General features: G+C 47.4%; 1 protein-coding gene across 2 annotated transcripts in view; it reads right to left on the minus strand.

The window, feature by feature from the left end:
• Positions 1-22220, minus strand: part of map1aa (microtubule-associated protein 1Aa) — a 53747-nt gene that overhangs the window by 30136 nt on the left and 1391 nt on the right. For both annotated transcript variants that reach the window (XM_023813974.2, XM_023813975.2), the window contains exon 2: positions 19047-19148. In XM_023813974.2, coding sequence (XP_023669742.2) covers positions 19047-19148 — 102 coding nt within the window. The remainder of the gene's footprint in view (positions 1-19046; positions 19149-22220) is intronic.

A 22220-nucleotide genomic window follows, 5' to 3' on the forward strand; every position in this document is an offset into this window, starting at 1 on the left:
GAAACCTGGGCACACTTTTATCATGGCAATTATCAGTCAATAATTAGCAGGAAATAACAACATTCCTCTTGCCGATTTCCAATGACACAAAAAATGATTCGTCTGTTCATACAAAGTCCACTTTGTTGATGTCTTATTCAGTTTTGCTACAAGTGTTGGACAGTTTGGGCACAGAAACACATACATTTTAACGTGTTCTCATGTACCAATAATCTATGATTCTGCTACAGACATAAGCAGCTCAGGTCGCTGCTTCAGTATTAACAGAACCAGAGATCTAATTGTTTCTTCTGAAGAAGCCAACTGACCCTTTAACGTAATTCTACTGAAAATGTAATATGATTAGCTATGAATAAGTCCTCTGCTTGGATATATGTAAATAACCCCTTGGAGTTTTTTTAATGGTACTGCATTACTGGAAGCTTTCATGGCTGTAAATCACAGGCTCGGATATTTCCCTCACCTAACAAAGGAAATCAATACCCTCCCCAAGCCTATGAGAAGATGGACACAACCGGAGAGAAATGAAGGTCTTCTAGGTGGCCGTAAACAGTGGCCTAAACCCCCAACAGTCTGGTGCCGATGTCCAGTGCCACGCCCAATCACAATCGTCCTCACCCCTCCAAAATGACCTCACTCACCCCCCCTCATGAAACCCCAGTCTCCTCTGAGTGGCAGCTGGCTATCGTCACATGACCACACTCACGGGAGAGCCTGTGTCACTCAGAAACATTTGCAGCAGCGCAGAGCCCCGCCCCCTTCAGAGCCAATATTGCCCAGCCTCTGCGTCCTTCACTGCTCACCACAATGGCTCCTTGACCTCTGACCTCCCGGCTACCCCCTCCCCCCCCAGTCCCTCCAATCCTGTTTCCTGCATCCTACCCCACTCCTGTGACCGTCTGCGATGGGAGCCAATGTGCTCACAGGTCTGGATTCAGTGCTGCTCATATCTCTCTGCTGTAACACACTAGCATTCCGCTGCTCTCACACACACTGCAGAGGGGATTGGGGTGGATGTTAGAGTCACGTCATTATATCTGCTGTGTCTGGTGTGTTTCAGCTGGATGACAGGTAAAGAATCTCTGAGTTTCTGACCGGCTCCATTATTAAGACTCCGAAGGTCTCGTCTCTCTGCGTAACAAAGTTTGAGATCCAGTTCAAAGCCAAAATGAATCACTTTTTAGTCAGACATGTTAAGAGAATCATGCTTTCATTTCTGCTGCAGGGGCAGGGTGTGTCCCAGGGTGTGTGTCCCCCCCGTATGTCCACAGAGTAAGATCTGACCCTTTGGTGAAGGGACCTGTGTCTTGGGGCAAAGACACACTGTGCCAGCCTCCATGGTTGGGGGCTGCATACTTATTAAACGAGAGGATCGATGACCTGCGCTCAATTATTCATCTGCTTCAATAATGCATGAGCCGCTCACACAATAAAGGATGCCTCACATGCGTTTGATGTCGTTTCTCAACCTCCGTGATGCTTATCCCCGTTTCTGATGGAATCACGCACACTCCTGCCAACTTGTAGTGTAGCACCCCAGAGACTAGACTAATAATTCATGGGAGATACCGACATTTAAATGTACTCGCACGTGTCACCGTAAATCCACTGTGTCTACTACTTCCTGGCACATTTGCAGACGAAACATCCCATTGCCATATTGCAAACCACACATCGACATGTAGACCATCATGTTTAAGTCATGCATGTGTTTTGTTCATCTAGATGTTAAGAATATTCTACTACATCATCCCTAAACATATCTCTAGGCATGAAATGTTCACAATGCAGGCAACTCAACAGCCGATATTGCAAAAGCAATTCCCTTCCATGTTCACTAATGCATAGAACTTAGCTAGAGAATTATGGCATTGTTCTTGGCGAGGCAATGAACATTCAATATAGCTCTATGCTGTCATGACAAAAACAAGGCCGATAGGATTTTATTCCCAAAGCAGTGGAGCAGTAACACACAATTAATTCCATAAAGCAGCAATGCACTGCAGTCATTTTTACTGTAGAGTTTGTTAAAAATTAAAATATCGTGCCAGCTATATTGTGCGAAGAAATGGCAAGGAATTAACAACATAGAAATAAAAGACAAGATTAAGGAGTGACAGAATTATGACAGATTAGGTATTACTGAGGTGTCTTGTACGTGCAGCACACATACATTTCTTATCCTGTTTAGTAGCCCCTAGTGATTGTCCAACAGTGATGAGTAAAGCAAATTGATTTCTCTAAAGGGTCGTTATGTCTGCCTCCCCATTCAATGTCCCTTTTTTTTTGCCAGAGCCAACTGGAGCTTTATAACTGACGGGTCTGGTTTGATCATGTTCATCCTCAACTTTCTTCAGTATTGTGACAGTCGGTCGGCACACGGTAGATACAATTGAACGGGCAATCAAAGCAGTTTTGTGCTGACATGCTTTTTGTTTTCTTTTTTAATTTGCTTTTTGTTGTTTTCGCTATGAAAGGTAACTGATACTGCAAACAGACGATACGGATGGCTGTTTATCTGTTTCAGTTCTTCCTCACCATCGGATTTCTGGTGACAAAGCTGTTTTCTTGGCCCCTGCACCTTGTTCCAATGATTGTTCCAATGTAGTGAACAGCCGAGGAATGTGGGGGTTGGGTAAAGACCGGATAAAATCAAACCCCAGCGGGTGAATTCCCTCCATTTTAAGCGGAGAAGCCATGCTGCCCCAGAAAATGAGAAGCTGATGATTTCTGACCATGCAGCTGTCTTGTTCCTGCTTGTACTCACCTGGCCTTAGTGTATCTTTACGACAGGTGATCTGTAATGTTGTCTGGGGGGTCAGTCACTCCCCCGTCACGTTCAGCCCCCAATGGATGACTTAGGGCCCAGAAGTCGGGGATTTGATCGATGCCTTATATGCAGTGACACACGTGACCTGCAAAGAGCTGCATGGCCACAAACACCGTCCACTGGCTGAGCTGCGGGTCACATGGGGAGTATTGGCGTGAGGATCTGAGCCGCGGGTGACATGGGGAGTATTGGTGTGAGGGTCTGAGCCGCGGGTCACCTGGGGAGTATTGGCGTGAGGGTCTGAGCCGCGGGTGACCTGGGGAGTATTGGCGTGAGGGTCTGAGCCGCGGGTGACCTGGGGAGTATTGGCGTGAGGATCTGAGCCGCGGGTGACCTGGGGAGTATTGGCGTGAGGATCTGAGCCGCGGGTGACCTGGGGAGTATTGGCGTGAGGGTCTGAGCCGCGGGTGACCTGGGGAGTATTGGCGTGAGGGTCTGAGCCGCGGGTGACCTGGGGAGTATTTGCGTGAGGGTCTGAGCCGCGGGTGACCTGGGGAGTATTGGCGTGAGGGTCTGAGCCGCGGGTGACCTGGGGAGTATTGGCGTGAGGGTCTGAGCCGCGGGTGACCTGGGGAGTATTGGCGTGAGGGTCTGAGCCGCGGGTGACCTGGGGAGTATTTGCGTGAGGGTCTGAGCCGCGGGTGACCTGGGGAGTATTGGCGTGAGGGTCTGAGCCGCGGGTGACCTGGGGAGTATTGGCGTGAGGGTCTGAGCGGCGGGTGACCTGGGGAGTATTGGTGTGAGGGTCTGAGCCGCGGGTGACCTGGGGAGTATTGGTGTGAGGGTCTGGCTGGGTTTTGCACCACCTTCTTGGCTTTGTTAGTCAGCCCGAGCAGCACAGGAGGCTAATTAATCAGGCAGTTCGACCGACCGCTGCCAAACCTGGCAAAAGCAATAATCACACCCCCCACTCCACCCCACTCCGCTGCCCAGGATCGAACCCCATGTGGCATCATAGGCATCACCACCCATTTTCGCTTTGCACTGATGCGGGGGGGGGCTAGGCAGTGAGGTAAGCGTCAAAGCCCCCTCAGAAGATGGCACCCTAGGTCACCTATAGGGTCGATTGCCTCTAGCTCCGTCCACCAATTCCAACGTCCCCAATTCCTTTTATTTCAACTTAGGGTATAAAAAGACCCCCCCCCCAACTGCTTACAACATGTGCAGTTTTAGGGTGGGGGGTTGAGACCTTAAGGACCGTGGGTAGTCAGATGGTAAAATCACCGTTGACGGGCGTTTCCACCTGTTTGTTTATCTGCAGCCTTAGGACTCCGCTTTCATTTATGCAGCACTGCAGCAAAAACGGCTGCAGCGCCTTGATTCACTGTGAAAGAGCATGGTACTGCTACACTGGAGGGATGGCAGCCTTGCTTTTACAATATAATGTAGAACGTCATTGGCAGGAGAAGGCACAGACCTGGGGATCCACCTGAATGATCTCCCATGTCCACCTCAGAAGCCTTGTGCATACTGGAGAAACCCCTCTGGCCTGCTAATGTTAGCCTTCTGTGGTATGATCACTCCTTAGCTCTCCACCTGCTAGGGGCAGTAGCTACCCCAATAGCCACAATGCTTTCTTGGGTCGTCCCCCTTGCCTGCTGCCCCCTCCATCCACTGTAACTCCAGACCTGTTGTACATGCAGGCTATGACCTTATTATTTAGTGACTGCTTTCCACAACCTCTGTATCTCCATCTCCGTCCCATACATGTACCGTACCTCTAGAAGCTTCATTACGATGTCCTAAAGACTTTCCCCGCTGTCCATGTTGAAACAAACTAAAGTTCTAAGCTTGGTAACGCTTAACATTAACTGCACATTCATAATGCATTCATACAACATTCATAGAACATTCATAAGCAGCATGTACGTACACCTTCACATCTTACCATATCTTAACATACATCTTTAATATACATTAATAACAAAGTATGTCAAAGCATGGTTCGAATTACGGGGGGTACTTTACCCCCCGATCAAGACCCAGACCCCCCCAAAGAAACAAAAATAGCAATTTTTCTTTTGTTGTAAAAAAAAACAAAAACAAAAGATAGCCTCACCTTGTAGGAAAAGTTTATACAAAACGATTTCAAACACCCCTAATGTGGACCGTACCATTTTAACCACCTCGGCGCTAGAAGCAGCTAGCCAGTCGGTTGCGTCATTCATTCTCATTAAGTGGAATGTTGGTAAATGTAAGTAGCCAGCAGAAGTCTAGCCTGTTGAAAATGTGTTATTTTACAACCTTCATTTATTCGTTTAAGTGTTTTATCTACTAATGCAAGCTGACGTCTTTATAAGTTGAATTACTTACCATTGTCCTTCTGAGGCCGGTGTTCTGTCGAGTTGAGCTACTTTGTCGAGGTTTACTACCGTAGTGCTAATTGATAGCCCTAACCATAGCTTACCTCGACAAAGTAGCTCAACTCGACAGAACACCGGTACAGTCAACGTTAGTTACGTTAACTAGCAAGATAAGCTAAGTTCTCTATTTAAACCAGGTTTATTTGGTGAGGTAAAATCGATCATGGTCATTTTCCAAGGAGATGAACTACCTATGTTTTCATTCTCATTTTATCACGAATAAATTGTGCCATTCTGAAATTAATTCGCCACTTAGCCTGTGTGGTTTGTTATTAGGCTAATGTTAACGCATAAGAAGGTCTAACGTTATGCTCTGAAAAAACATTACTATAAGTGAAACCTATAGGGGCAACGTGAAAAAAAAACTAGCTAGTAAATAATAAGCCCTATTATTTGAATTTTAGTGGTATTGATTCTGCATTCCACAATTTCATATTTATAGACATTTTTAGAAGCTTCATCTGATAGCCCAGGTACTGTTTTGTTAAATATAGATTAGATTCCCAGATTTATTCACAGACACACTATGATGGAGACATCAGACACTTTTTTGGTGGTAAAAGAAGAGTAAGTAGGAAATATTAATGTTAAGAGCTATAGAACATTACACTAAAAGTATAGGCGCAGTTCTGCAAACTTAATGTGTATGAAGGAAAGTGGTGGTCAGCAGGAGAGGCACAGGAGCAGGCAGCAGGAAGATGGTGGGATGGGGACAGTGTGCAGGACAGTGAGCAGGCAGCAGGAAGATGGTGGGATGGGGACAGTGTGCAGGACAGTGAGCAGGCAGCAGGAAGATGGCAGGATGAGGACAGTGTGCAGGACAGTGAGCAGGCAGCAGGAAGATGGTGGGATGGGGACAGTGTGCAGGACAGTGAGCAGGCAGCAGGAAGATGGCAGGATGGGGACAGTGTGCAGGACAGTGAGCAGGCAGCAGGAAGATGGTGGGATGGGGACAGTGTGCAGGACAGTGAGCAGGCAGCAGGAAGATGGTGGGATGGGGACAGTGTGCAGGACTGAGCAGGCAGCAGGAAGATGGCAGGATGAGGACAGTGTGCAGGACAGTGAGCAGGCAGCAGGAAGATGGTGGGATGGGGACAGTGTGCAGGACAGTGAGCAGGCAGCAGGAAGATGGTGGGATGGGGACAGTGTGCAGGACAGTGAGCAGGCAGCAGGAAGATGGCAGGATGGGGACAGTGAGCAGGCAGCAGGAAGATGGCAGGATGACAGTGTGCAGGCAGCAGGGAGATGGCAGGATGAGGACAGTGAGCAGGCAGCAGGGAGATGGCAGGATGAGGACAGTGAGCAGGCAGCAGGGAGATGGCAGGATGAGGACAGTGTGCAGGCAGCAGGGAGATGGCAGGATGAGGACAGTGTGCAGGCAGCAGGGAGATGGCAGGATGAGGACAGTGTGCAGGACAGTGAGCAGGCAGCAGGAAGATGGCAGGATGGGGACAGTGAGCAGGCAGCAGGAAGATGGCAGGATGAGGACAGTGTGCAGGACAGTGTGCAGGCAGCAGGAAGATGGCAGGATGGGGACAGTGTGCAGGCAGCAGGAAGATGGCAGGATGGGGACAGTGTGCAGGCAGCAGGAAGATGGCAGGATCAGGACAGTGTGCAGGCAGCAGGAAGATGGCAGGATGGGGACAGTGAGCAGGCAGCAGGGAGATGGCAGGATGAGGACAGTTTGCAGGCAGCAGGGAGATGGCAGGATGAGGACAGTGTGCAGGACAGTGAGCAGGCAGCAGGGAGATGGCAGGATGAGGACAGTGTGCAGGACAGTGAGCAGGCAGCAGGGAGATGGCAGGATGAGGACAGTTTGCAGGCAGCAGGGAGATGGCAGGATGAGGACAGTGTGCAGGACAGTGAGCAGGCAGCAGGAAGATGGCAGGATGGGGACAGTGTGCAGGACAGTGAGCAGGCAGCAGGAAGATGGCAGGATGGGGACAGTGTGCAGGACAGTGAGCAGGCAGCAGGAAGATGGCAGGATGGGGACAGTGAGCAGGACAGTTTGCAGGCAGCAGGGAGATGGCAGGATGAGGACAGTGTGCAGGACAGTTTGCAGGCAGCAGGAAGATGGCAGGATCAGGACAGTGAGCAGGCAGCAGGGAGATGGCAGGATGAGGACAGTGAGCAGGCAGCAGGAAGATGGCAGGATGGGGACAGTGTGCAGGCAGCAGGAAGATGGCAGGATCAGGACAGTGTGCAGGCAGCAGGAAGATGGCAGGATGGGGACAGTGAGCAGGACAGTGAGCAGGCAGCAGGGAGATGGCAGGATGGGGACAGTGTGCAGGCAGCAGGAAGATGGCAGGATGGGGACAGTGTGCAGGCAGCAGGAAGATGGCAGGATCAGGACAGTGTGCAGGCAGCAGGAAGATGGCAGGATGGGGACAGTGAGCAGGACAGTGAGCAGGCAGCAGGGAGATGGCAGGATGAGGACAGTTTGCAGGCAGCAGGGAGATGGCAGGATGAGGACAGTGTGCAGGACAGTGAGCAGGCAGCAGGAAGATGGCAGGATGGGGACAGTGTGCAGGACAGTGAGCAGGCAGCAGGAAGATGGCAGGATGGGGACAGTGTGCAGGACAGTGAGCAGGCAGCAGGAAGATGGCAGGATGGGGACAGTGTGCAGGACAGTTTGCAGGCAGCAGGGAGATGGCAGGATGAGGACAGTGTGCAGGACAGTTTGCAGGCAGCAGGAAGATGGCAGGATGAGGACAGTGTGCAGGCAGCAGGAAGATGGCAGGATGGGGACAGTGTGCAGGCAGCAGGAAGATGGCAGGATGGGGACAGTGTGCAGGCAGCAGGAAGATGGCAGGATGGGGACAGTGTGCAGGCAGCAGGAAGATGGCAGGATGGGGACAGTGTGCAGGCAGCAGGAAGATGGCAGGATGAGGACAGTGTGCAGGATCTAGAGGTGAGTTAGAAATTAGGCTGTACTTTAAGATCTACTGTATCATCAAGACAGATATTAGCCTAATAGGTAAATATGTATTTCTGAAGGCTGTTGGAGCTGGGGGGACTGAGAGGGCAGGAATAACAGCAGACTGCTGGACCAGACCAGGCTGTTTGTAAATGTATAGGCTTATTACTTTTACTAGTATAGTACTTCTAGGATAATTCCTGGGAGTTAGGGTTAGGGTTAATTCTTTTGGATAGGGATAAGGACAATGAGATCTTCTGTATTGATTCTCATTGTGTCGCATGTCCAGACCATGACCGTGTGTTGCATACATGTTAGTAAACACCCCTGTCGCATCTTGCACTCTTAACATTGATCCTGGTGGCTATTCGTATTGACGCGGTAGCGGACCATAATGGTCATAGAAGTGTTATGAAGGCAGTACCCACCAATTATGGAGGGGTAATTCACACTCTGTGTCAAGGTATGTTAGGATGTAAAGGTATACTTACATGCTGCTTTTGAATGTTCTTTGAACGCATTATGAAGTGTGCAGTTATGTAAAGTGTTGCCAAAATTTCATTAAGCCAGAAAAGTTCATTAAGATCAAAACAGGTTACTGGCTTTATTTATTTTTCCCTTTTTATTTTTCCCTGATGCTTCAGTATAAAAATAGTGTCAGTTCTGTAGGAAGGCTCCAGTTTTACACAGAGCCCCAGATCCTCAGGAGATACAAACATTCCGATGCTGTTTAGCAGAAAAGTCTGGGGACAGGTGGTCAGCATAGTAACATGGTTAACTGGTTAAAATTTGCAAGCAGAGTTTTGTCCCCTTAACTCATTGTTTATGTAACTGGAAGCTTTTCATCTTTGCTTTGATTGACAGGCACATTTCTACCTAGAGATGTGCTTTGTTTGGCATGGATCCCCGGAGGTACTGAGCTTGCTGCCTGATGACAATCTCTCCAGGGGACATCAAAATGTTTTAAAGAGGAAGAGGTGGGTATGTGCGGATTTCTATTGTGGGATTTGGAGGTGCGTTTAAAACCTTCCCAAATGTCTTGCGTGAGTATCAGCAAACTATTTTTACTTTGAAATAAAAGGTAATTCATCGGAGGGACAAACTGCTTCAAGCATTGTGATTTTATTTGGTTAAAATATTCTGCACGTATCAGATGCTGTGAGATGTTTTTATTTTTTGACAGCGGGATAAAGCGCAGCCTGATAAGGAGACTTCATCGCCCTCCTCTCCCTCCCACACTCCTCTCTCTCTTTAACCCAGCTGGCTCGTATAAAAAAAGTTACAGTTCAAAGAGTTGAAATGACCTAGTTGGGAGTCATTTGTGAAAAACAAAAGCACAGAACCACAAACTACCTTACAATAAAGGAGTAATTCAGTACAAGAGCAGAAGGAAATAGGTAAACACTGATCCCTGAGGTCTGATCGCAGCTGCCTTTTAAATAGCCTGAGCTCTGACCTTTTAGCGTAAGTGTCTTCTCACGCTCTCTCCATGGCAGTTCACTGCAAGACACTGCCCCCCCCCAGGACAAACTCCATCACCCAAAGTTATCCTTGACTCCCGTCTGAGGATTGAACAGAAAAGCTTTGAAAAAAACAATGGCTGCTTTAAGGCAGCAAAGCAGATTAAAAATGATCTGGGACACCTGCTAAGGAGATGGAACATTCACTTTTGCGACATATGTCACCCCGTTGGGGGGATGCCCGTCAGATTCAGTCTGCTGGGCAATAACTGGCACTCTTTGCCCAGTCAGGAGGGTCTCTTCGCATGGGGGGGAGGTTTAAGGGCAGCTTGGCCCAGACTTGATCTATATCTGCTGAGACAACCTTCACTGGACTCTATCCACCTTCTGTTAACCACTGAGATGAATGCGTGCCAACGTACCGCGACACCAGCTATGCCAAGCGAACAGACCATATTATTTCACATCCTATGGTCATCAATGATGCTCTGGTTCCGTCTCTAAGCCGACTGAAACCCAGATCCCTGATGAAAACCGAAACGGGCTTGGCGCCCTTTGGGTGGGTTTCTCTGGCGCCCTTTGGGTGGGTTTCTCTCACACGAGACAGCAAGGAGCACTGACAGTGGTGCCCGCTGACCCCTAATGAATCCTGGAACTTGTGAGACCCCTGTCCTTCTCAGATATAGTTGCATCCACATGGGAACTGAATATAATCCATTTTACTGGAAAGATCCCCCAGCCAGTCATAACAGTCGTATCTTAGTAGGGACCATCCATTCATTTCTGTGGAAAAAACCCTAATCGCAACAATAACGACCTGAACCCCTACCCAGCCCGAACCTTAACCATAAGCAACCAAATAGTAGTTTTTTGATTTCAGTCACAGATTGTTATACAATTCAGTTTCTCCTAGTGGGAATGAAAAAAAATACCCCCTGGAGCATTAAAATAACAGGCTTTTAACACATTGTGGAGACATTTGGTTCATTTGGTCATGCAATATATACTTGACCACAAACAGACACACACATATGAACATCATTAAGGTCATTATATATGAGGAATTCAGAGAAACAAGGCCATGGACGATGTTACAAACCCCAGGGAAACTATCTACGGCTCTCTTCTTCATTTTCGGTTCCTCGTTTTTCCCTACAAAACACAAATGAGGGTAATTCCAGATACTCAGGCCTGAAGGAGGTGCCTGATGGTCTCTCACTGCTCATCGATTCCCTTTTGTTAGCTGTTGGCAGGAGTTTTAAGTAAAACCTTGGATATGAGCTGAGGGCTGTTTATTGCTCCAGAGCCCTGTCATACAAAACATGCTATTTGGAAAATGGCTGTTAGCAAGAAAATAGAAAAACAAACCCTGAGACATTTGTCCTAATAGAACATGTTCCTATTTCCTATTTTCCTATTCAAACAGCGGCAGATAAAAATTGTGTTCAAACCACATTATTAAAAAAAACAACAATTTGCATTATTATTCATAATAGCAAAATATATATATATATATGCTACTTCAACATTAACACAAATCACACAAATTAATAAATGCTTTAAATTGCACTTTGACTTTTATCAGATCTGAACATGATAATTAATTCAGCCAACAGCTCAATCGAGGCTAATTAATTAAGAGCTCAGCGGGACTGGAAACCAGCTTAGCATAAGACCTGGAACCATCCGCCCTTTCTACAGAGCATCCGTATCAGTGTTTGCAGTGCACCACAGAGACCCAGCAAAGCTCACACTGCTTTGGAGACGCTCTCTCTCCACCTGTCTCCCTCTCAGCCTTCACACGCTGGCCTGCAAAGACACCACGCTAGCGGCAAAAACCGCGGAAACACTTCCAGTTTTTAGAGAACTTCATTCCAGTTACTCCAGGTACTTATTTCATCATCCAATGTATGATATTTGTAAACATTCTTTGATTGTAAACATAACTGCCAATATTCATGTAGTAATTTTTAAAACGTTTCCACAGCTTTGGCCACTAGTGTAGACTGGGCTCAAAAATATTATGTACTTTAATAGATGTCTCATCTCCACACCGTTGCTTTTTTTCCACCAAGAAAATAATTGAAGTCAAAGGAATCTGAAAACCCATTGATGAAATTTACTAACACAAGTTTCTAACTTGTTCAGAATGCTATACTAATTTACTTTTGATCAAAATTAATTAATACTTATAATATTGATAGGTAAACGTGTCCTTAAAGCTAATAAAGTGATTCTTCATGTTTCTGAAAATCGCCTTCAAAAAAAGCTTCATGTTTCAGAGTCCTGACAGATGTAATCTAACCAAATTACAACAGATCCCCGCAGTGGGGTTAGGAAAGGGCTGCTCTTGAATTACATCTTGGGTGAGGGAGCTTCCTATGGCTAGAGATCCGCATGCATTTGCAAGGTGACGGAGAAGCAATGAGCACAGGCTTGTCACCAAGGTGGGCCATCTTGGTACACTTTCTTGTTGTTACAGCCCTGACAGCTGTTTGCATTGAGGCTTGAGTCACGCCGCTATATTTACTATGAACGTCTGCCGTTGTGCCTACGAAAGCTAAAACAAAAGCTGAAGACAGTTTATTTGGACTTTAGTAGCTGGGCAGAGATCCATTTGGGCCTCATGGGATCCGCCCCCGATTCACAGCACCATCTACCCAGTTGTTGGTGTGGCCCATAATCATTTCTCAGTTGGGCCTTATAACTCATTACTGGCCGTGGTTCCAGAATATGCCACCAAACCTCCTCAAATTGTCCCTTTGAAACTACAGGTGTTGCCTTGCAGTTCCTGGATGGTTTGAATCTCCTAAAGATGCTAGAGGCCTGTGAGCCGCTGCACTGACCGGCCACCTCCTGAACGTTGTCAGTCCCTCCACCGCATCTAGGTCACTACAGCTCAGCTAACTGGGACATTGACTGACTCCTGTCTGAATGCTTCTGCTGGGGCAGTCCTGTGTATATCTGCTGGACCATCAGTGGTGGGACCAGCGTCTCTCAGGTTCATCACACTACTTCAACTCAAAGACACAGAATTTAGGCTGTTTCTACGTAAGTGTAACTATGTACAAGGACAAAACGTTGGATTGAGCATTTGGGGTTGAAGTTTCCACCCATTTACGGAGGTCCAAGGGATTATATTGATTATTTGATTATTGATTATTGTATTTGATTATTAGGGGGGATTCAACTCCCCCCCATCCCCCCATAATTTACACTCATGACTGTGTGTCATATGTTAATTTTTTGCTTGCATTAATAAATTGTATAATTTAGAACAGGTCTATTCATAATCATGGTGCTCAAGGGCCGAGCCCTGCTGATTTTCCAGCTTTCCTTTACCTGTGAGCTTGGTGTGAAGCCTCTGGCCAATCAAGAATCAGTATTTATTAAACTAACTACTGGGAGAAGTGAAAACAAGGCCTGGATTTGGAATCGAGGGTCAGATTTGAAGAGCTCTGATTTAGAACCTCCTTAGTAGTACTTTAAACATATATTGGATAATCTATGAAAGGAATAATCATTAAAATTGCACAGCTTGCTAAGTTTTTATGACAGAGTACTTAAACCCCCCCACGCTATAAGATCTGTACAATATGAAGGTATGAAATCCTGATCTTAATCTAACTGACTAGTGATGTGAGAACTGCATGTGTGTAACATGCGATGTTTGTATTAATATCACACATCGACCGGCCCTATAATATACTACAGCCATTTTTCAAATCCAGTACAAAGTACCCCACCTCACGTTGTGATGTGATTCAGTATCAGTTTTTACTTTCAGTTTTGCTTTTCAAATACAGGGCCACAGCAAGCCTGCAGCCTGTCCAGGGAAGCGCAGGGCACAAGGCAAGGGACACCCCAATGAAATGCTAGTCCAACGAGGAACACCCCAATGGAATGCTAGTCCAACGAGGGACACCCCAATGAAATGCTAGTCCAACGAGGGACACCCCAATGGAATGCTAGTCCAACGAGAGACACCCCAATGGAATGCTAGTCCAACGAGGGACACCCCAATGGAATGTTAGTCCAACGAGGGACACCCCAATGGAATGCTAGTCCAATGAGGGACACCCCAATGGAATACTAGTCCAACGAGGGACACCCCAATGGAATGCTAGTCCAACGAGGGACAACCCAATGGAATACTAGTCCAATGAGGGACACCCCAATGGAATGCTAGTCCAACGAGGGACACACACCACCTCACACAATATCAGCATTTTAGAGACTCCAATTCACCTAATCTCAAGGAAGCATGGAGAGAAGATGTGAATTTCACACACACACAGCTAGGGGTGGAAGTCTGACCCAGATCCATGGAGGTGCAAGGCTATGTCACCCCCACTGAACCACCGTGCTACCTCCCCTTCATTTGCGTTCAAACGGCGATTAAACTTTGGCTTTGCTTACATGCGAAATCTGCTCAGGCGAGACCTGTAGCTCATGAAATAATTGAAGCGCTCCATGGCAACACAGCTGTGTGGGTGTGCTGTTGGATATACCGTAGGTGCACCCAACGTGACCGATTGATTTTTCTTACCGTAAAAAAACACATTAGTATCAGGGAAACTAGTGCAAAAAACATGGTGACTAACCAGAGGCTTGTAGGAGGAGAATGAGAAGACCTTCTATTACCTCTGAACATTTCTCTGCATTCATACACCGTTCATCCAGTCAGAATGAATGGTGCCATTAAAGCTGTTTAATCATTCGCTCTTTTTGATTTTATAGCTTGATCTAATAGGTTGTCAATTGGAACTCGCCGTGTAGGACTAGTGAGGCACTGTGTGGGAAGAGGATTACTAGTTTGTCTGCTGTACAGATCTTCATTTATTAACCTCCCCCCCTCCTCCACAGCAAAGCACGATGCTAATCCCTCAAGACTCTCCACCTCTTGGAGTGGGAGTCAAGCTCGTTTTGTTCGTTCAGCTCTTGGTGAAGGCAGCTTCCGTCAGGTCCCGGGCGCCGTGTTACAGACGCCTTTAAGCCCTGTTAAAAAGCAACATCCTTTCTTTGAGAATTATTTTAGGTTTTAAAATGCTATAGTTATTTATTTAGCAAGAAGGTCAAGAGAAAAATAGGTTGCAATCGATGCAACTGTTTTTGGCCAGCAGGTTTTGTGGTGTTCCCGCTGATGTGTATTCGCTGCCCTTTCTAACGATTCTTTGTAACGAGACGTTAGACGCAACGTTTTCTCTCCGTGTTATGTGAGGCTTAGAGCTGTTTGCACAGACTGCTCCCAGTAATCCCGGCCTTATGTCTGCCTCAGCACTGGGTATTATGGACTGTCGGGGGGGGCTGCGTGACTATGGATTGCCAGCAGTTATGCCACACTGTACGCTCTTAAAGAGAAACGCTGCTAGCTCCTCACACTGTACGCTCTTAAAGAGAAACGCTGCTAGCTCCTCACACTGTACACTTCATGCTGCCTGAATGTATGCATCCCACTCCTTACAATCTGTGTCCAGGATTCCTCCAGTTATGTTCAGCCCCCCCGGTGGCTGATGGGATAACTTCCTGAACTTCCTCTACTTTTCAGAAATCATTAACATAGCAACAGTGTTGACAGTATGGATTTCATCTACAGCCACTTAAAATATACCTACTGGTGCTAAAAAACACCTGGGAGAAATGTACAAACCCACGGGGAAACAAGATTAAAAAATTAAGTCTGACAACTTTCCAGCTGTTTTTGATTGTTGTGTAGATATTGCTTCGGGCGAAACTTCAGAATCATCAAAACAATCAAACAACACCATATATTGTGACCTGCTCTTGCTGTGTGGAGGATTAACAGAAGTGAATGTGTACAGAGGTATGAAAGGTGTGTACAGCAAACACACCACCTGGGCCAGCGGGGAAAGCCCCTCCCTGCACGGGATCAGGGTGTGACCCTGTTTATAATGACCATCAGCACTTCCTGTTCCCCGTTTTCTATTAGAATGGCTCTTATTCTCCCGTTTGGAAGAAGGGAAAAGAAAGACAAGAGGTGGGAAGAGAGACAGGGCAGGTCACCCGTCGATCAGAGAGAGGGATCACCGGCAAGGGAACGATTGCTCATTTATTATTCACCAGAGCGCAGAGGACAGGGAGGCGATACAGTCACGGGGGGGGGGGGGGGGGTTGGGGGGGGCGGAGGCCGGGATGTGGGCCTGCAGAGAGATGAGTCAGAGAAGCAAGGGACTGAGCGTCTGAAATGGACTGACACCGTCTGAGGGGGGGACACGTTGAGCCTGCTCTCGGGGTGGGGGGGGGGGGGGACTGCATGTGTATGCAGGGGCGGCTGATAGGGAGGGGGTGCTTTACTCAGCCTTATATTATGTTTATCTGTCTATTTCATATATATGCAAATAGGTCTGGCCTGATCTACAAAGCATGACCCTGCCTGGAGAAGAAGCCTTTGAATTTGCCAGTGAGATGGGAGAAGGTGGAGATACAGGGGGAGAGAGAGAGAGAGAGAGAGAGAGAGAGAGAGAGAGAGAGAGGGTGTTTTTTTCCTGCTATTTGTTAGGTGTTTTTATGCTGCTAATGTGTATTTCAGTCTTTCTGTGTTATATGAAAAAGGACCCCAACCATATTGAAGTAATAAGTCACAGAGCCCCCCCCGTAATAAGCAGAGGGTGTGAGAGTCATGCAGGAGGTAGTGTGGAGCCTGGCTTTACTGTGCTGCAGTGCAAGTGGAAACCAGGTCTGCGGCAGTATACGTTACGGGCTCATGAATATTAACACCAGCCTCTGCACCGTCAGGCAGCAAGCGGGACGCCCACGTTTCAGAAGATGCTGTTACGCGATGGGGCTAGGCAACAAGAGCCCCCCCCCCCCCGGGTCTCATCTCTTATTCAACAAGCCTTGGGAGTCAGTTACCCTGCATGAGATGAGATCTGGACACATATGTGTGCAAACACGCCATTCTTTACTGTTAAAACGCTCCTTTTAATGCTGAGTTTAGACACTACAAGGAGTGTACGTGTGCACATAAAACAATTTCTGTAAATCCAAACTGGAGAAAAAATTAGCTGGCAATTTACTTGTAGACCTTGTCCATGTTTAGCCCATGAACACCTCTAGCGGGCAGTGCAGGCAAGATCCAGCTTGCAGTACTCAGTATTGGTCTCTAGGGGGCAGTACAAAACATTGTGGCACACAGCAAGGCTTTGTTATGAGAATCTTGAATAATATTTGCAATGCCATTAAAATAAATTGCCAGACTAATTTCAGCATTGTTATGTGTTTATCTTCATATCTCTGGTTTATGCTGATAAATTGACTGATCTGTAAACCCTAATTCTGCAGACATAGCCCCCACAGTCGTTTCATCACCATTAATCTGAGCTGCATGGAAATCTGCCCTCATCTGCCTGAGGCATTTGAAATTCATCTGCCATTTTTCTGAGCTTTCATGTCGCAAAGTGATAGTTGTTGGAGACCCTATCCCTACCCATAATCCTCAGCGAATAGAAAATAAGCAGTTTATAAAAAATCAAAAAGTGTGTAAAAAAATCAGTGGGGCAGCCTTTGGGGTATGACAGGGGGTGATGGCGTCTTTGAGCCATGTCCACTGCAGTGGTCACTAGTGCCTCTCCAAGCCGTCTCCGCCATGTCACCACCCACGCAGCCCTCCCTGCAGCTTCCATCAGAAGGTATCGTCTGTCATAAGGGTCACTGATGCACGCTGCCATCAAACCCGAGAACATTATGCAGATCGATACACTTTCCAAAACACCCCCACCCACCCCCCCCACCGCACCCTAACCCCCCTGGCAGAAGTCTCAGGTAACTGGGGAAACGGGGGCCTTGAAAAAGCCTCAGTCAACACAATCCGATCTGCTCCCAGCATGCACTTGTGTGTGTGTGTGTGGGGGGGGGGGGGGGCGTGCGCAAACACTGGAGGGCAACTGCATTGCTCTGCAGACACAATTAACTCCAGCAGGCCTCAGACCTATCAAAGCTATTCTGGACAAAATGGCCATGCGTGACTCCGTCTGGCTGTGGGGTGCCGTCCCCATTGTGCTGGTTTATGGTGCTTCGAGTTCAGCACAACAGCCGATGTTTTTATCTAAGTACCAACCTTGTGACATGGCAGCTCTGTGAGTAACATGGTTGCCTCAAACCTCTGGGACTGGAAGCTCAAATTCTACCTCCACTTTTTCTGTGTGCAGTTTGCATGTTCTCCCAAACTCGTGTGAGTTTTCTCCAGGTACTCGTAATTTCTCCTGCAATCCAAGGACATGCAGCTCCGTTTATTGGCGCCTCTATTTTGCCCATAGTGTGTGTATGTGGCCTGTGATGCTCAGGAATTCAGATTCTCGAGAGCAGCAGGACCCGTACAGATTGGCTGCTGAGCCGTCACATGGTGGATGACACATGAATCTGTGATTTGCTACTGTTATAAACCCCACCCTCCCCCATGCGGTGATCCCTTTGCAATCTTGCGGTATTCAGCCCCACAATGTTTGGGACAGGTAGTGATTTCCTACTACTTTAGCATTTCTACAGCTTTTTTTCTCATCAGGACTAATTCCAGTTAGGAGATCCTCCCAGGACCTGATCCACTAACCTTCAGATTAGGAGTCAACGTGCTTAGGTGCTCCTGCTGGAAGGCGGAGAGGTGCTGAGCTGGCAGTGGGCGGTTAGCTGACAGCCACTGGGCCTGAGGGGCGCCTCCGATACACGCGGCCACGCCCCTCGCTATCACCCCATACCACGCGCCTCCCCACCTCCTCTCAGCGCCTCTCACCTGATGCTCCGTCACCTCCTCGTCTCTGTAATCAGAACGCTAACAAACGACCCCCCCCCCCCCAAACAGCTGCTGCTCCAGACCCAGGCAGACTCCAGTAATTCAGAACGACAGAACCCCATTTAGACAGAAGGGCCCAGTGGTCAGGTTCTTTCCGGATGACCTCAGATGGCAAATTTCATACGATACACATTTGGAATACAAAATGTATTCTCTTTGTTCTGACTGTTTTATTAAACACTTATTAGACAGGTTAGAATCTGCAGAAGTACCTGGAAATTTTAAATTGAAACTAAACGAGTTTCTGGCAAAGAAATACGTAAAAGGATACACAAAAGGATGACACTGATCCATAGATGATTTTGTATATGTGTGTGTGTGTATGTGCGAGCGGGTTTACCTATCCTTATGGGGACACAATGTTTCAACCGGTTTCCTGGTCCCCATAAGGGAAAACTCTATTTTATAAAAATCGGTGACTGCTATGAAAAAACTAAAAATGCAAAAACTCTTGTATTTTGTTTTGTTACTTATGGTTATGGTTAGGGTAGGGTAGGGGTTACGGTTATCATAGTTAACGTTAGCATTTTTCCCATTGAAATGAATGAGCGGTCCCCATAAAGATATGCCTACCCTACATGTGCGCGCGCGTGTGTATGTGTGTGTTTATTAGTTTCAGGCCGGGGTCACCTTCCACTTTGAAAAACCTCTAAACTCCCTGAAGTCTCACCTCTGACTTCAGCCGAGAACTGGGCAGAGTGTCGGCTCACGAACAGCTGCAGCTGTTGGTTCAGGTCACAGGAAGTGAGGTCGACGTCCCAGGAGCGGATGCCTGTACAAGACAGGAGTGAGGAAGCTCTGTCAGGGGCACCAGATATTTTCTCCCCAGGAAAGAGGACAGACTGTCACGTGAAGAGGCTTTGTGCCACACTTGATGAGACAGCGTGCATCATGGGATTTGTTTACTTGGTCGACTGCTCTGAAAGTCGCCTGAATCACAAGAGACAGCAAAAAAGGAAGATTTCTATGTAAAACCCGGTGGATAATCTCTGTTACCTGTGGTCAGGCAACATCTTAGGCTTCCACGCTGCCCACAGATGAGTAACGGAGCTTAACTCAGCAATTTCTTATATTCTATATATTCTTATATATTTCTGTGGGTGCCACATTTTAATTCCAGTCCAAGCACTGTACTGCTTTGTTCCATAACAAAATCGCTTTAGTAAAATAACACATGTACTTTAAAATGAATATACTCTTTGTTATGTTAAGTTCTTTGTTGTTTTATTGAAAAGTGCTGTAACATATTTAAACACCGCCATTATACTTGTATTAATTGTCATTATTCATTTGGACTGATGTTGTACAAAAGAGAACACATTATATTTCAGTCAAGGGCGTAACTTTGGCTGGAACATTGGGGGGGTTGAGGTCTCCACCCATTACGTGGGAAACATGATTATTGGGGGGGTTGTATTAGCTGGTTTTGATTTATTGGGGGGGCTACAACCCCCCGTAATTTACACCCATGATTTCAGTAGAAAGACACATCTGCGAAGACAGGACCCAACATGGCTGCCGATGGCTGCCATCCGCAGGAATACCCTGGACCACTTTTTTTTCAGGACCACACAGGCAGCGCTGCGGGCAGCTAACAGACAGCGGTCACCCTTATGGACCTCAGTCACACGTGTGCTTTCTGGAAAGTCGATAAGTCAATAAGACTCCGTATGGCTATGCACATCTGTCCATTACCTTCTCAAACAGTCACAAGTGCCACTTAATAAAATCTCACACTTAAATATTGAACTTAGCGTTATCTGTGTAAAATAAGTCTGCTTATGGAAGCACTGTTTATTTTTTATCTTGTGTTACGGGAGGTTATGTTCTAGTGAAACACAATAATCGATCCTTCAGCTTGAGCTGCCTTTGTTTATGCTTCAGTTGATCTCTTTTTGTTCGCCAGGAATGTTCTGATGTCAGCCGGTTTCCATACCAGACTCTGTCCTCATCATTCCGTCTTTGTCCACCCTGAGAAGGGGGATGGGGGAGTTTCAGCAGGGCATGAGGGCTCGGTTATTGAGTTCGGGTCCATGCCGTATCTGTGGCTGGCTACTTCCTGTCATCAATCCCCAAAAGGCATCAAAGCACCAAGGATCCTATTCCCTAGGATGCCACCCCCCCCCCCCACGGTCGTTCTTCACGGCTCCCTTCACGGAGGACGTTACCTTGGCAGAAACCTACTAGTTTAAACTCAAGGGCCATGGACAGATGGATCTGATAATCATGTGTTTTTAACAACCCATCGACACGCAGGAATGCCGGCTTCTGCACGCTTACCGTGGGCAACAAGAATTCCCCTGACTAAGCATGCGATGGTGCTACTAATTAATAATCCCCCAGTGTTTTTTACACTGGGACTTATGAACGTGATTTAATTCAGTTTATCTAAGACAGGTATCACTGAAGTCAATGTAGTTTTGTCAATGTTGAACCGAGAGGCCAAATTAGAGCTTAAAAAGGGAAGCTGCACTGAATTCACAAGCTTCAGCTGTGATAACCTGGGGGACCCAGACTGCATTACTCTGCATGCTTACTAAAGCCTCCCGTAAGCCCACAGCATTACCTACAGCAGGGCTCTTCAAATCTGGACCTCGATTTTAAATCCAGGCCTTGTTTTCAGTTCTCCCAGGTAGGTAGTTTAATAATTACTGATTCTGATTGGCCAGAGACTTCACACCCGTCTCATAGGTAAAGGAAGGCTGGAAAATCAGCAGTGCTCAGACCTTGAGGACCGTGATTTGATTAGCCCTGACCTATAGGCAGACACAAAGTGACAGAGCGCCCCCTGGGGGCCTAGCTCGGGGCCTCTCACACCAGCATGGCATGACAATGCCCTTGAACATGGGTATATCGCATGCTTTGTTTATGTAGAAGAAACCCAAGAGGTGCCAGGCTTGCACGGAAAAAATTATTCAGGAAGTGTGTAACGTTATTCGCTGACATTGAGGAGTAAGGAGGCCCTGGTGCTGACAGACTGCTGATAATCTGCTTCGGGAAACAGAGGCGTGATTCTCTCAAATCCCAGACATTCCCGTGTCGTTCCTCCACGGCCCTATAGGTCAGAGACAGAGGTCTGGGGCTTCCAAGCATATAACTAGTTATCTGTTATCCATACCACACATGGCATTATGGTCCATCTTAATGAAGCTGGACACACAAACAGGGACGCCACTGTTAAACCTGTCACAGGACAAGGAAGAGGTGTAAGCAGAATTATGAGTCCTAAACACTGTTGTGTCCCTGAGTGTGTAACATCAGCGTAGCCGATAAAGTGCTCCATTCTCAGCGATCTGATGACTCGCTCCTGACACGACCAGCGCGCGTGCGAAGAAAGAGCCGTTTGTCTTCTGATGAAGGAAAGCATTATTGGGAGGGGAGTCCTTGGGGAGGGCCGGCCATGTTTTAAATCCGCAGGGGGGGCACAGGGAGCGCAGAGCCAGCACGCCCTGGCGTGGGGGTTGGGGGGGGGGTGATCCATCAGAGGACCATCCTGTGGCAGGACAGGAGCCAGTCTGCTGACGCTGCATTAGAAGGCCCAGCTGCTACAGCACCCCCTCTCCTTACCCCCCAGCGCTGGAGGACACAGACAGAGTGCAGCTCTCCTCCATCTTGTTCACATATTACCATGGTAACACGGTATTGCCGGGTTGTAATTTGCAGCCAAAATGCAAACCCACTGCCATTTTCTCTATGTATCCCCCCCCCCCCCTCCCACAAAGCATGGGCGGTGAGGAGGTGGGTGCAGTGGCTCAGCAGAGCCCCAGTCTAGGGACTCCACGTTGCATGACTAGAGATTGTGGATGAAGGCATGACACACGCCATGTGGTACCGTAACGAACCA

Source organism: Paramormyrops kingsleyae, chromosome 11 (assembly GCF_048594095.1).
Source record: "Paramormyrops kingsleyae isolate MSU_618 chromosome 11, PKINGS_0.4, whole genome shotgun sequence".
NCBI lineage: Eukaryota > Metazoa > Chordata > Actinopteri > Osteoglossiformes > Mormyridae > Paramormyrops > Paramormyrops kingsleyae.